Source organism: Symphodus melops, assembly GCF_947650265.1.
Source record: "Symphodus melops genome assembly, chromosome: 5".
NCBI classification, from domain to species: domain Eukaryota; kingdom Metazoa; phylum Chordata; class Actinopteri; order Labriformes; family Labridae; genus Symphodus; species Symphodus melops.
Genome location: NC_136695.1, coordinates 29,417,936 through 29,432,243, shown reverse-complemented (window position 1 = coordinate 29,432,243; position 14,308 = coordinate 29,417,936). Strand labels below are relative to the sequence as shown.

At 46.6% G+C, this 14,308-nt stretch overlaps 1 protein-coding gene across 1 annotated transcript in view; it reads right to left on the bottom strand.

The window, feature by feature from the left end:
* Positions 1 to 14,308, bottom strand: part of cspg5a (chondroitin sulfate proteoglycan 5a) — a 41,681-nt gene that overhangs the window by 4,878 nt on the left and 22,495 nt on the right. Inside the window, 3 exon segments of the mRNA XM_079344903.1 lie at positions 466 to 522; positions 3,438 to 3,516; positions 9,094 to 9,282. Of these exon segments, the coding sequence (XP_079201029.1) occupies positions 466 to 522; positions 3,438 to 3,516; positions 9,094 to 9,282 (325 nt within the window).

Genomic DNA, 14,308 nt, shown 5'->3' with positions numbered 1-14,308 from the left:
CAATCAACAGAAACCTCTGAAGCTGTCCTTTAAGGTGAAGACATGTTGGTGCTGATCCTCCGTCCAGGTGGAGCTGCTGCAGATCAGAGACAGCCTCATCGCTCCTGAAGGCACTCGCAGGGATTTCTCATGTTCACTTGTTTAATCGTTTGTTGACATGACGTCTGTCTGGAGAGTAAATCTCCTGGTTTGGTGGTTTGTGACTGTTTGAAGTGCTTCGTTGGGAATGCACGCTTCGGTCCATGAACAGACGATGTTTTAAACTCTTCCTGTCGTCGGGGTTTTATTTCATTGTTTGGTGAGAGGGGTCGAGACTTGGATTGATCCAGTGACGAGCAGAGAGAGGGTGATTGACAGGTCCACAGTAACAATGAGAGAGCTGTCTGGGAAGGTGAGAGAGAAGGGGGGGTGGAGGGGGGGGATAGGGGGCGGGGCTATCTGACATTTGGGGGATTTTGGTCTTACCTCACAGTCGGACTCCTCTTTGGTCTTACACTCCCAGGTGTATCTGCTCATGGTTTTCTGAGGGGAGGGGGATGGGGCAAAGGGTTATACTCCTCAAAGAAAAAAAAAACAAGGCATCCTCAGAGAGAGAGAGAGAGAGAGAGAGAGAGAGAGAGAGACGGACGAGATAGAAGAAGATCAGAGAGGACAGTTAAAAAAAAAAGAAGGAACAGCGATAGATGAGAGACGAGACGTGGAGACTCAGAAGGAGGTCGGAGACAGATAAGACAGAGAGAGAGAGAGACAGAGAGTAACTTCAGCTGTACTTCAAACAGACTCTCTGCTCGGGTTGATTCTGTGTTACCAAAGCTAATGAAGGTTTGGTGATTTGTGGACACGGGTCTTGACTTCGGCTCGGGAAGGGAACCCAGGTCGTTTGCTTTATTAGTGGGTTTATTTGAGGGGAAGTGATGGTATGGTTTTTGGTTTCGGGCGCTCTGCTCTGTACGTCAGAGTGAGTTTTTGTTGGAGCGTGAAAATCTGGACTGAACAGTCGTCGTACTCGTCTTTGGTTTGCTCTCAGTTTGACTTTGGACCGTGCACTTGATGCCAAGCGAGGTCAGAAATAACTTCACATCCTGATTTCTTACGAACTGGACTTTGATGGACAGAAGTCAGTTTGAATACAGTTTTGTATCAAGTAAGTTCAGGAGCAGGACATTACCTGCACACTCATATTAAAACCTCTCCTCTTCCTCTCCTCCTCTTCCTCTCCTTCCTCTTCGTCCCTATCTCAGCCCCTTCTATCCTCCCTTCCTTGTGGATGTGTGCATATTCTACAGTAAACTTCCTTATTGCTTTAATGTGCACGTGTATGCATTTACTACTTCTTATTGTGTTCAGTATTTATGACTCTCAAACCAACTGATCATCATGGAGTCAGTTTAGTTTTGCTGAAGAGCTTGGTGTCAGCGGCCAATCACAGCGCTGCTTCACAGCTGTGCTGAGAAACCAAACAAAGCATTGAAAGTGTTCACGACAACTCTTCAGTCCAGAGGATGGGCGATGGTCGGGCGATGGTCGGGCGGGGGGGGGGGGGGGGGGGGGGGGGGGTTATGACACGTTGGTGCTGTTGAGTTAGAAAGTGACCATTTTAAAGATGTGGTTAAGCGGGTGTGATGGATGATACGTTTCAGAGCTTTCTTGTCTTTGAGGGCGACATTAAAGGGTCATGAGGGAGACGTCGAAGCTGCTGCAGCCTGATGAATGAACTCGTGACGGAGTAGTTAGAGGGTGGTACCACACCGGAACACAAACAAACTCTACCTCCGTTGTAGCACAAGAACTTCTACTCATGCTGCTACAACGTTAGCGTAGCCACTACTAGCTACCCATGCTCAGGTTAGTGACTGTTAGCTCGCTGCGGCCTCCTGCAGGCAGCACGAGGCGTTGCATCTCAGATGTTTATCCTGATATCCCGACAGAGTCATCGCACACATCAAACCTCCTTACCTGTTTGAGATCCTCCCCGCAAAAAAGACCAACCAATCTTTGATGACTCATAACGCTCTCCCCGCCCCCTTTTCAGGATAAACAAACATTCTGGTGTACGGACACTTTTGTAAACATGTAAGCAAAGCTGCAGCGGATAACATGTCCACCAGGTGGCGCATGTCAGCGGCATTTACAGAAATGCCACAGCATGCCGATGCAAGAGGTGATTAAAGAGAGAGCAGGTCAGAAAGAGGCGGGTTGGGCAGCGGTCAGAGCGAGGGATTGTGGGAGTTTTCTCTTAAAGGGGGTCAGGGTTGAGCTTGCATAGTGTCGCTGTGAGCCGAGTGCATTAACGTTCAGTCAGCACGGTTTCAGGGGGAGTTTAACCTCCGACCTCTGGCTGCGTTGATGCTGCAGCTGCTCTGTGCCAGCGTGCGGCGGCGACGGCGGCTTCGCCCCGTCAAAATAAAGCGGAGGGCTGAATGTGACGCGCCCTGAAACATCAAGACCTCGACTCTTCCTGTCTGACATTTCTTGCTCGTGTCGGATCGATGAGTAATAAACCAGGAGAGAAGTGAATCAATAAAGCCGATCAAACTCTTCAGACTTGACGGCCGTGTTGTTGCCATGGGAACGACCTGCACGTGCACGTTTCGAGACGTCACCGTCCAATACTTGGTGTCACGTCGCCGAGCATGACATCGATTATTCTTTCACTCCTACATGCACCAGTCCCCTCGACACGTTGTTATAACGTCTGAAACAGGAGAGCGAGCTCCTTCAAATCCTCGTCACAAATATATTCTGAAAGACGTCGAGGTTGTCCAACTTTTTATTTTTTAAAACAAAAATAATCTCCATTTTAAAAAAAAGTATAAAAGAAATGTCAGAGCTTTTTAAAACAGCTACAGAGTTTCAGTCAGGCGGAGAGTAGCGGACGCCCGGTTCAGGTCCACGCGTAGAGACGAGGAGGGGACACGGTTTGACACGGTGTCCTGGAGCGTGTGCGTGATTAAAAGCACAGTCTGAATGTTGTGTGGTTTGCTGCAGTGGTATCGAAACAGGTATCCAAAAAGTCAAACTGGGACCAAATGAAAAGCCGCCTTTCATGAGAATGATCCGGGTCAGTAAAAAGGGCCGGACTTCCTGACGCTATAATAACTTACAGGCATCACATTGTTTTCTTCGTCGGCCCCTTGAATTCACATTTTACTGGAGAAAACTCCCTCTGCACTTCCTCACGCTCCGACTCCTCCCAACAAACCTCTTAAAGCCGTAAAGCCCACCTCAGAGTATCGGAGGACACTCATGCCCATGCATTAGGGGAGGGGGGAGGACATCGGGGAGTCAGAGGGCCCGGGCAGGGTTTGGGGGGGGGGATGCAGAAAAAGGGGTGAGAGAGAGGTTGAGAACCACGTTACCTGACAGATAATGTTATCATAGTAAGCCAATGCACGGGCATGAGGGACGTTAGGAGGGGTGTCGCACAGTTTCCTTACATTTGGGTGGGAGCCCTCAGCGATGGTGGACAGCGAGAAATTATCATTGTGCGTCTCCGATGTTGGCCGGTACTTACTGCTGGTAGTCGGAAGATGGGGGGAGGGGGGGGGGGGGATGGGAGAAAACAAATATGGTGAGGGGGGTGAAACATTAGTGAAATAGTTGCAGACAGGGAAAAAGATTTGGTTCGGAGGCATCAGAGAGGACAGAAATGGAAAACAAGGAAAGGTTTCAAAAGACATTAAAAAAAGGAAGATGAAGAAGGAGAAGTGAAGGGAAGGAGAGAATAAGGAGACAGAGAGAGGAGAGGAGAGGTAGGAGATGAAAGCGTAAGGAAAGGTCATTTAGGAGAAGGAGACGTGGAAGACGGAGAGAAAAAGAGAGAGAGGGGGGTTAAGCAGGGAGAATCAGGGGTTCCAGATAATGAAAAAAAAGATAATTTGAAAAGTTTGAGGATTTAAAATGAATTCAGGAGACGTGGAGAAGAAGATGGTGGTGGTGGGAGGACGATTAAAGGTAATGATCCACAAGGTGAGGGAAGGACAGAAAGAAGTCAAGGGAAGGAGCATGAAAGGAAAAAAAGACAATCAGGAGGAAGATTATTGTCCGAGATACGACAGACAGGCGGGATTGTTGGAGGGAAAAAAAGGGGAGAAAAAAAGCAAGAAAGCAGCATCAGTTAGACAGCAGGAGTCAAACATTTCATCTGTGATGCAACAAACTCAGATCAATCAGATTTATGCTTCCTAAAAGAGGCTAAACTGTGACACAGTATTTCCTTTACTTCAGAGAGAAGACGTCTGATTAACCCTGATGAGAAGGGGGCGTGTCCAAAGGAGCAAATCTGATTGGCCACCTATCAACAAACTATTTGTTTTGTTTGTACTTTAAATTGTGATCACAAACTTTGTCTGTTTCATGAGACGGCTGCAGATGAAACTAAAGCGTCTCTTCACCTGCAGGAAAATAACTGATGATGAGTCAGGACCGAAACACGGACTGTGCAGAGGTTTGAACTTTAACATGAAACATTAAAGAAAGAAAAAAAGTATTTCTGTGTCATTAATAAATCAAACTCATGCTGCAATTATCTTGTTTTAAAAAGACGAATTTCTTGGCGAGGTGAGAACATTTAAATAATTAATATTTATTTTTGTGTATCTGTGCACACATCACACTTCAGGCCTCCTTCAAAGGTCCGGCCCTGGACACGCCCCTGCTTTTCTTTCCTCTATAATATCCTGCTGTGCTGATCAGATAATGAGGCATTAAATCTTTTTTGTTTCTGCAGCGTAAAGCGAAGCAGCACGCAGCCAGGTCACAAGGTCAGGAGGGATTAAGGGAGCGACGTGCAAACAACAGGTTACGATTCCTTTCCGGGGTTTGTTGACAGTGACAGGATGGACGAGCCGGAGTCCCTGCAGTGTGTTTTATTTTGAAATCGCTCCGTTTCCACTTTGAAAATCTGCTACGGGTGCTGAAATAACCGCTAACCGTAGCGTCCTACTTTTTTGCTCCGTTTCCGACCCTAAAGGGCGGAGCTAGACGCACTGCGGTCCGATGATTGGTCACTTCCTGTGCAACAGTGGGAGTAAAGGTCAAACACAAAACGCATCATGTTAAGATATCCTGTAAGCGTGTAGCTCCGCCCTTCGGACGACCTCGGAGACACTGATTGTTGTGTCTGCACGACGTGATCAGGAACCAAACCGGACTGAACAGAACCAGACCGCCTGGTAGGAACAGAGCTCGCGTGCTCCCTTCTTTCACTTCCTGAATGCTTTTGAGTTTTCTTGCGAGGCAAACGCGAAAGGTGTCGTCCCGTCAATTTGGACGCCGAATCTGAGACGCTGCAATATGACATCACTGATTGTCGTTACATATTTGTGGCCAGCTCGCTCGAAGCCTCGTCGTGCGGAGTCGAAACAGACTGACTGGTTTCACATTTACCTGCAGGAGGAAAGTTTGACATTAGTTTGACGGACAGGCGGAGCCAGTGACCTGTAACGTCTTCAGACAGGGATGCACATCAGCCATCTTTCTTTTTCTCTCCTTCGTTCTCTCTCTCTCTTTCTGCTGCAGAGAAACACTGCTAATGAAATTATCCAGAGCAGATGGGGGGTGTGTGGGAGTCTCATATATTCATGAGCCTTGTCAGCAGTGTGTGCACAAACACACACACACACACACACACACATTCCCATGAATGTGTCACACTGAGCTTTCTTCACTTTGACCATCATCTCTTGTTCTCTCTTTCACTTTCTCTCTCTCCTCTTCCTCCTACAGTTTCTCCCTCCTCCTCCTCCTCCCCCGTTTCATCCTGCCCTCCTTTTTGCTCCTCTTTCCTCTCCTCCTCCTCCTCCTCCTCTGCTTGCATTTCTTTCAGCAGACCACTTGATGAGGCTGTGTTGTCTTTCATGCTGCACCCCGACGCTCTGCACACACACACACACACCCCTCAGGTTGCACAGCTGTATGTAGGTCAACCCCGCCTCCCCCTGTCCCTCCCTCCCTCCCCCCTCCTGTTCAGACTGCCCTACTTTCAGCTGGATGCAGAGTACCAGTGACATCACCATTTTCTGTGTTTTTTTTTTCTTTCTACTCGATCGTCTGGTGACTGAGTGTTGCCGCTTCTCCTCCTCACCCTCATCTTCATCGTCCATAATCTCCCCCACCGTGGCGAGCATGCTAACCGTAGACCCGTAAGTCAGCGCGGGATCTGGTGCTGAGGATTTGATGCTTCGGTTTCACATTTGCATCCTCATCGCTCGATCGCCCGGCTGCTGCTCTCATCCAGGACAGCTCTGTTGCTAGGGAGACGGTCGCTAAAACACCGGCGCAGGGAACGCTAAGCCAAACCGACCCCCACCCTCCCCTCCCTCCCTCCCCCCCTTCTGCCAGCATCCACTCCTCTTTATAGTCAATCCTTCAATCCGTCTGTCACTCTGGTTCTCTCCTTCACTTTGCTCCGATGGTCGTTTTTCTCTCCGTGTAATTCACACCAGGATTCGGAGCGACAGTGATGAAACAACATTTCATCACCAGCACGTTTTTAGAATATGATCCAAATCATGCTCGCTCGCTGAAAGTCACAGCATGAATCAGAATCTTAGTTTTTTCATTCTGAGTCTCAAGACATGAAAATGATTTCATATTTCACAAAGAAAAGGAGAAAAAGGAAGAGTTGAATTTAAAGGTTAATATTTTCTCAAATATATCTTCATAAAATATGCAAATCTGTTTAAAAGTAGACGAAGGCCGTTTGGTGATGATGATGCACTGGGTTTCCACTTTCCTAGCGCTACAACTTAAAAATAAATAAAACCACAGAGGTCTTTAAAATCTCCAGTTCAGCATCAGGATCAGGAAGCTCTGATTTCTGAGGAAGACGAGTTCAGGGTTCTGAACCGAGCGGCGAGATGAACCCTTTAGGTTGTGACAGCGAAGAGCGTTAGCATGGTTAGCATGGTTAGCATACCGCAGCCTTACTGCTTTACATTAAAACATCTTACTTAACAATGTGTTGATCCAGAATACGCTCCTGATAGGACATTTATCACTTTAATCGGTTCACGATACGATCTGATTGGCTAGAAGAGGAAATCAGGAGAGAGAGTGGAGAAGATCGATTTAAATTGTCCTTACTGGCATCCATGTTTAAGTGCATTGCCTCCCGACCATTGAGTGTATTTTTATATCATGTCCAGGTGTGTGCATCCTAAGTCTCAGCACCGATCCTCTGTCCTGCCTCTGATCATTTTTGTCATTTTATAATGTTTTCGATCGGAATAAATGCAAATCATTTCACTCCTGTCGTCTCTTTCTCACGCTTCACTTTTCTTCTGAAACTTAAAGATTGTGATCGTGATCAGAGCAAGTGAACACTCTACTGCAGCCTCTCCTTCCTCCCTCATTTTATCTGTCATCTGGGTTTTTTTTCTGCCGGCTGCTCACCATCAGCCCCCCCCCCCTCCGTTTCCTCCTGCATACCTTCATTGTCTTCCTCACTTGTCCGCTTCCTCTTTCAGCCGATCTATCCTTCCCCCTCCTCCTCCTCCTCCTCCTGCCGCAGACTGTCCTTGTCTCTCTCTCTTTCTTTTCTGTCGCCCATCCCCCTCTTCCTCTGTCTCACGCACCCTCCTCATCCTCCGAAAGAAATCTCCTCTTCTTCCTCTTTTTGTATTTCTGTTAACCTCGCTGTCTTAAAACAAAACTTCACATTTACAATCTTCTAACGTCAAACTGTTTCTGTGTTTGCTTCATGTTAATTAAAAATAGGTTGATGAGATCCACGTCATTGATCAGAGGGCAGCAGGGTAACACTTCAGGGAAATTCATCTACGTTGCAAGGACGATGTGTAAGGTCCCACCTCATATTCGGAGGCTGTGGTCCTTAAAGAAGGCGGCCTGGGTTCAAATGAATAAAGGCGTCTTTCTTCTTCTATTTGAAGCATCAGCTGCGAACGTTCGTACAAATCAGCGCAGCGTCGAGGCAGAGCGGATGTCTCAGAATCATCCAAACGACAGAGACAACAGCGGCACCGAGTTTTGAAGATGAAGGCCGCGACCTGTACGAAGCGTCGTTGACTCTACGCGCCCGTCGAAACATCTGGCTACGGATAAAATCCCATTTTAGAATTTGATGTGGAAAAAGAAACTAAATCTGTCGTTTACGTCCTGAAAGTTTGTGAGTAAATCACACGACGCGGCTGGATATGTGCCCAAGAAGGCAAAGTGAAAAAAAAAGAGACTATCTCACGCCTGAGCAGCTTAAAAGTGAAAAGTTCAACCGAGTCTCCATCACCTCATCATCATTCTGAGTCAGACACGGAAGGAAATGATTTTGGTGAAAGACTCATTTCTTAGGAGACAAAAGCATCTGCAGGATGTTTATTTCAGCTCCTGTGGAGGACAAATCCTGCCGCCTTTATATCTCAACATTTCCAGCATTCTTTTCATTTCTAGGTGATGACTAATGCCTCATTTCCCCAGCATCGTCAGACGTGACCTTTTCTTTTTGTTATAGTGCTGTTGTGATTAGTTTTTAAGTAGCTCGGCTGACGATAATTGGTGGAGTCAAACACACTGCGAGTCGTCTCTCCATGAAACATCCTGCACAAACTTTCAGATCGCCAAGCCGTCTTTAAAAGCAGCCACGTTTTGTAAAACCAGACCTCCTTCCAGGAGAGAGAGACTCTGGCAGCACTCGTGTAAATACTTTCACAGAACAGGAGGGGTTTGCTCCAAGATTTTCAAAAAGCTCGTTGAAAATTTGAAGGAATGAAAACTGGTGAAAAAGCAAATCGACTGCTTGTTAAATATCCTCTGAAGCATTCAGGAGGACGCAAAGCGACGTGAGCGGTCCGGGAGACGGCGCCTCGTGGTTGGGTGAGTGAACCTACAACAGGGAAGGTTTGCCTTCATTACATTTAACCTTGGTGGCTACATGCTAATCGCTAACTAGCATTCCGGCACAGGCGGGGAAAGTCTGGAAGGAGGTGAGAGCTGGTATATTTCCCAGGGTTGTGTTTGCATTCACACTATTTTAGAGTCCCCATAATACTGAGAGTTGAAGAGTATTATCTGCTCCATCAGTAAAGATATAAAACCTTTCTTTAATCACGCCATCACAGACTCCTGCCGGAGCCTTACCTGCGTTTGCGCAGCTTCTTGTTCTCCGTCTTGAGCACATGGAGCTTCTTGGCGAAGCAGACGATGATCATGAAGAGCAGCAGGACCACCAGAGCTGAAGCGCCCACGGCCAGACACATCACCTGGAACTCGGTCACCACGGACTCGCAGCGGGCCCCCTTGTGCCAGATGTAATCCTGGACGTTACATCTAAACGAGAAGGGAGAGAAAGTAGACAGCGAATCAGTGATGTTATATTCCTCAACGGTCCGTCTTCTTAGTATTATTATTTATTTATTTGACTTTTTCTCCAGATCCTATTTTTTTAGATTTTAATTAAAATTGTCTTTAGGTCCTGACAGAAATTAATAACTCAGGTTCTCTGAAAAAAATAACAAAAAAATCTACCATCTGTATCAGTTTGTAAGTCTGTAAAAACTTCAACCAATGTCTGCCACGAGGTACCAATCTGATGAACCAATCACAGGCCTCCCTGTCTCCCTGCTCTCTGATGAACCAATCACAGCCTCCCTGTCTCCTTGCTCTCTGATGAACCAATCACAGGCCTCCCTGTCTCCCTGCTCTCTGATGAACCAATCACAGCCTCCCTGTCTCCCTGCTCTCTGATGAACCAATCACAGTCCTCCCTGTCTCCCTGCTCTCTGATGAACCAATCAAAGCCTCCCTGTGTCCCTGCTCTCTAATGAACCAATCACAGCCTCCCTGTCTCCCTGATCTCTGAAGAACCAATCACAGCCTCCCTGTCTCCCTGCTCGCTCTCGACCTCTTGCGTGCAAAAGCCCACACTCAAAGCACGGACTTCTGGATCAATGGCGCCCGTGCATGTAAGTGAGGGGCGTGGCTTTTGATGGCGCACAGAGGGGAGGGGCTAAGTGTAGATGGAGCACTGAGAGAATGCTACTTTCAAAATCAAGCTTTCAAGAATAACCAACCCTGCCTTAAACTGCTTCACCGCGAGATCTGCCTGTCGTTAATCGATCCCCCTTCTTCCACTTCAGTCTGGTTGGTCTGCAAATCTTGAACATCATACCTGGTTACATCATCAGTAAATATATCATCTTCCTCAGGTCTGTTTCGCCCGTGGTCAACTCGGAGTGAGAGAATAACTCCCATGATTCCACGCCAGGCTTGATGTCATCTTTTGTTATTGTCTGGATTGAGAGCTTCCTGTGCATTTAATGGACACAGACCTTGAAGTTGCTGCTTTCTTGGGTCACCTCTTGATTCTCATCACAAGGCTTTTTTTTCTTTGTGCACTCACGGCTGCTTCACATTCAATTACATAATCAAAATATTACAGCGTATTGTTGGACATTTCAAGGTTTTTTCAAACACTTAGTAATGTCTGCTTTGGGAAGTGCAACATAAATGATGAATAGAATCACTTCGTATACATCTCCGAAGGCTTCCCAACATGTTGCATGTTACATAAAATCTTTAGTGCGGTGTGCAGGCTTGTGAGCGGGATGAAAGAGTGGCCGGCAGGGATCATGTCAGCACTTTGTGTGTCGACAAAAAGAAAGAAAAAAAAAAAGAAACCCGCTTTAAACACACTCACTGTCACAAACAAAACAAACTCGTGTGTTTATAAGATCCTACCCGATGCATATGGGCATCCATGTGTGCCGTAACGTTATGGGCACATATGTGACATAAGCACAAACACACACAGCTGCCATCAGAGTCCCTCTGAAGCTGTTTGGCAGAGTACGGTGTCCGCCGGGGGACATAAACCACAGATGGCATTGTCTACACACTCTTTGGTGTGTGAAATGTATTTGACTACTTCATGAGAGGACAGTCAGCTGATTCACATGTGAAAGAATGTATGTGCATTGGCACTTCCTGTCTGTGCTAATAATGGTGCCCCGTGTGAACAACGCTCGTTGCACCTTCATGACAAATTCATATTTTCTGACTTAAAATCTCATCCTGACATTTATTTCAGTCAGATGTTTCATTGTGGATACTTGTGGCCAGCTCCTCGTTAAGGCTCCTCGTTAAGGCTCCTCGTTAAGGCAAGCAGCTATTGGCTGTCCTAAAAGTCGCTAAATGATGTCATCGGCTCATTTGCATAATTGAAAAAACAAAACCAAAAAAAAAACAATCGGATTGGACGCTGTAGGAGAGACACAAGGTAAGTAAAAAATAAAACTAAAAAAGAACTCTTCTGTTGATTCCTGTTTTTTAGGGTTTTTTCTTCTCAAAATAAAAAGTCGCTAGATTTGTCGCTCGTGGAAAGTGTCCAGATATCGCGAGAAAGTCGCCGAGTTGGCAACACTGGCTGTTTCCAAGTGTCTCATCTGATGAATGTGCCATTTCAACAGCTTTAAAAATTAGTGTGGAGAAATTGTCAATCTTGTCCCCGATGGTCTCGTTTGCTTTATTCAGTCAAAACATCAATAATTTAATTCTCTTTAATAACCACACAGGTTTCTCACAGGAGCTTTAAGTGTCACACATTGCCCCGCAGTGTCTGCAGATAAATTCAGGTTAAATTGAAAGTCTTCCTCAGTTTCTCTTCATGATGTTTTTTGGATCTGTCAGAACGTCTGACAGAAACACGCACGACGTGAAAATACAAAACTGCTGAAAGTGTTTGAAGCGTGAAGGGAGCAGCGCTCGTTCTTTATTTCTCATGTTTTTTTCATGAATATCAGAGATGTTGTTTCTGTGAGTGAGGACCATGCTGGAGTTATGAGACTCACTTTTAACAAAGAAGACCGAAGACAGACGCTGAGTTCATGATTCTCCGCTGCAAATTAAAATGAAACTAAAAAAAGCTGCTTTAATGAAACAACAATGAGCACGTTATCCTTCTTGCACACAGCTTCTCGTTTCCATGACTACACGAGGACACGACCTCGATCAACCGCCCGTCCACGAGCGTATTAACGACAACAATGTTACAATAACCTAAACCCCCCATGAGCAAGGCAGTCATTTGTGACAGGGTTTATAATGTCCCCAAAAAGAGGAAGTCGGACCCCACAAGTCACTTAAACACACACACACACACACACACACACACACACACACACACACACACACACACACACACACACACACACACACACACACACACACACACACACACACAGGAAAGGCGATACCAATATGTGAGTTTACAAACTAAGGCCCCACCTAGCGTTTCTTTCTCAGCATCGTCTTTCTTCAGGTGTTTTTAACGGGTCGAGAGCGTTTTCAACAATCGCTCTGCTGTTTTTTGTTCGACCGCTCTGACCACTCAAAGTAAAAAAAAAAAAAAAGGTGCTGCTGACGTTTGACCTCAGGAGCATCTGTGTGGCGAGCACAGAGATGAGCAAGTGTTAAGTGGACGGCGGTGTCGGGGGGCGTAAGGCCGCTCCTGCTCGGGTCTCTACATGCTAAGCAGGCTCCTTTTCAGCAGACAACTTCCCGTTTCCTTCCTGAACGCTCGACGCTTTGATTTGACCGTGCAGCTGAGCTGAAAAGCTGGAAGCGAGCCAGGAGACATTTTGAGCGTGGGCGCGTGTGAGAGATGATGCCCGATGATCACGTGTTCGAGGAGACTTCGGTGCACTCAACCCGAGAGCAATCCTGCCTTCGCACAAAGAAGAGGTTTTATGTAAGTCGGAGCTGGACTGTGGGAGGGAGGGACGCATAAAAGGAAGAAGGCGGGCGAGCGAGCGAGGATGTGCTGGTCGTCATGGCAACCCAGCTGAGTGGTAAACGGAGCAGATGCGGCGCTGACATGTCATTCCATCACACGCACGCACCCTCGCTCAGCCTGTCCACGGGGACACAGTCGTGCTTTAGCGGCTAGTTCCCATTTTCTTTTTTCTTCCTCTCCCTCCTCCTCCTCCTCCTCCTCTCCCTCCTCCTCTCCCTCCTCCTCCTCCTCCTCCTCTCCCTCCTCCTCTCCCTCCTCCTCATCCTCCTCTCCCTCCTCCTCCTCCTCTCCCTCCTCCTCCTCCTCCTCCTCCTCCTCCTCCTCCTCTCCCTCCTCCTCTCCCTCCTCCTCCTCCTCCTCCTCTCCCTCCTCCTCCTCCTGCTCCTCTCCCTCCTCCTCCTCTCCCGCTGCTTCTCGTCTTCTTTTTTCTTCTTCACTGGCTCTTTACCTCGCCATTTCAGCCTTCAGCCCGTCCCCCCCCCCCCGCCCTTCCTGCACTTCGCCGAGCGCCTCCAGCTGAATCATGCCTCGGCTTAAACATTGTGCAACTGATTTTTTTTTTCTCTTTTTCTTTGACAGTCAAAAACAAAGAAAACCAACTCGTCAGCCAGGTTGAATGTCCTGATTCATGTTTTGATTATCTGCGTATAAAAAGCATGACGCAGCTCCTTTTTCTCTTGAGATATAAAAGGTGTTTATCAGGAGATCAGTTTAAGAAAAACAACAAATAAGAACTAAATAACACTGGAAAAAAACTGTGTTATGATCCCAAGATAACACGGAGAAATGAATTTTAAAAAACAATCTTTTAGAATGAACTTCCTTCCTCTCACTTCCTGGAGACTTATAGACTTTAAATCAAATTAAAAACGTTTCCCATCAAACTTGTTTTCCACATTTTAAGAACTGATCCCTTTGAAGGACTCGGATGTGTCGATCCTGATCTCTGCGGTGTGAATACAGCACCTAACGAATGCTCTCTTTACCTGCTTCGTCTCGGGTGAGATAGAGGCAGTGTTTCACTTACAGGGTGACAGGGGGGGCAGGTGGGGTCGGCGTCTTCTAATAAGACCCCCTGATGGTTTTGATGAGGACTAATGGAGGGTGGGAAGGGAGGGGGGTGATTTAGACAAAGACAGTTGAGAGCTTCAGAGAGAGAGAGAGAGAGAGAGAGAGAGAGAGACAGAGAGAGAGAGAGAGAGAGACAGAGAGAGAGACAGAGAGAGAGAGAGAGAGAGAGAGAGAGAGAAGGGTGAAGATGGAGAGAAATAGGTGAACTGGCAGCTGTACAGAAGACGTGTGTAACACTATTTTAATGCAACATAAACAACATAGATATTAACAACACTGTCTTAAACATGGTTTGAAAATATATTGATATATCTTATAAATTTGATATATTTCTCAGCCCTAGTGAAAACCAAACTTTGAGGTTTCAAAATGGTAGTAAACAAACTCACGGGTGACATCGGAGTGGCAACATCTACGTCAATATCTACATATTAAATATACAACATTAAAATATTAAAAGGTCTGTGAGTCTCCAGGGAAACAGAGAACAAC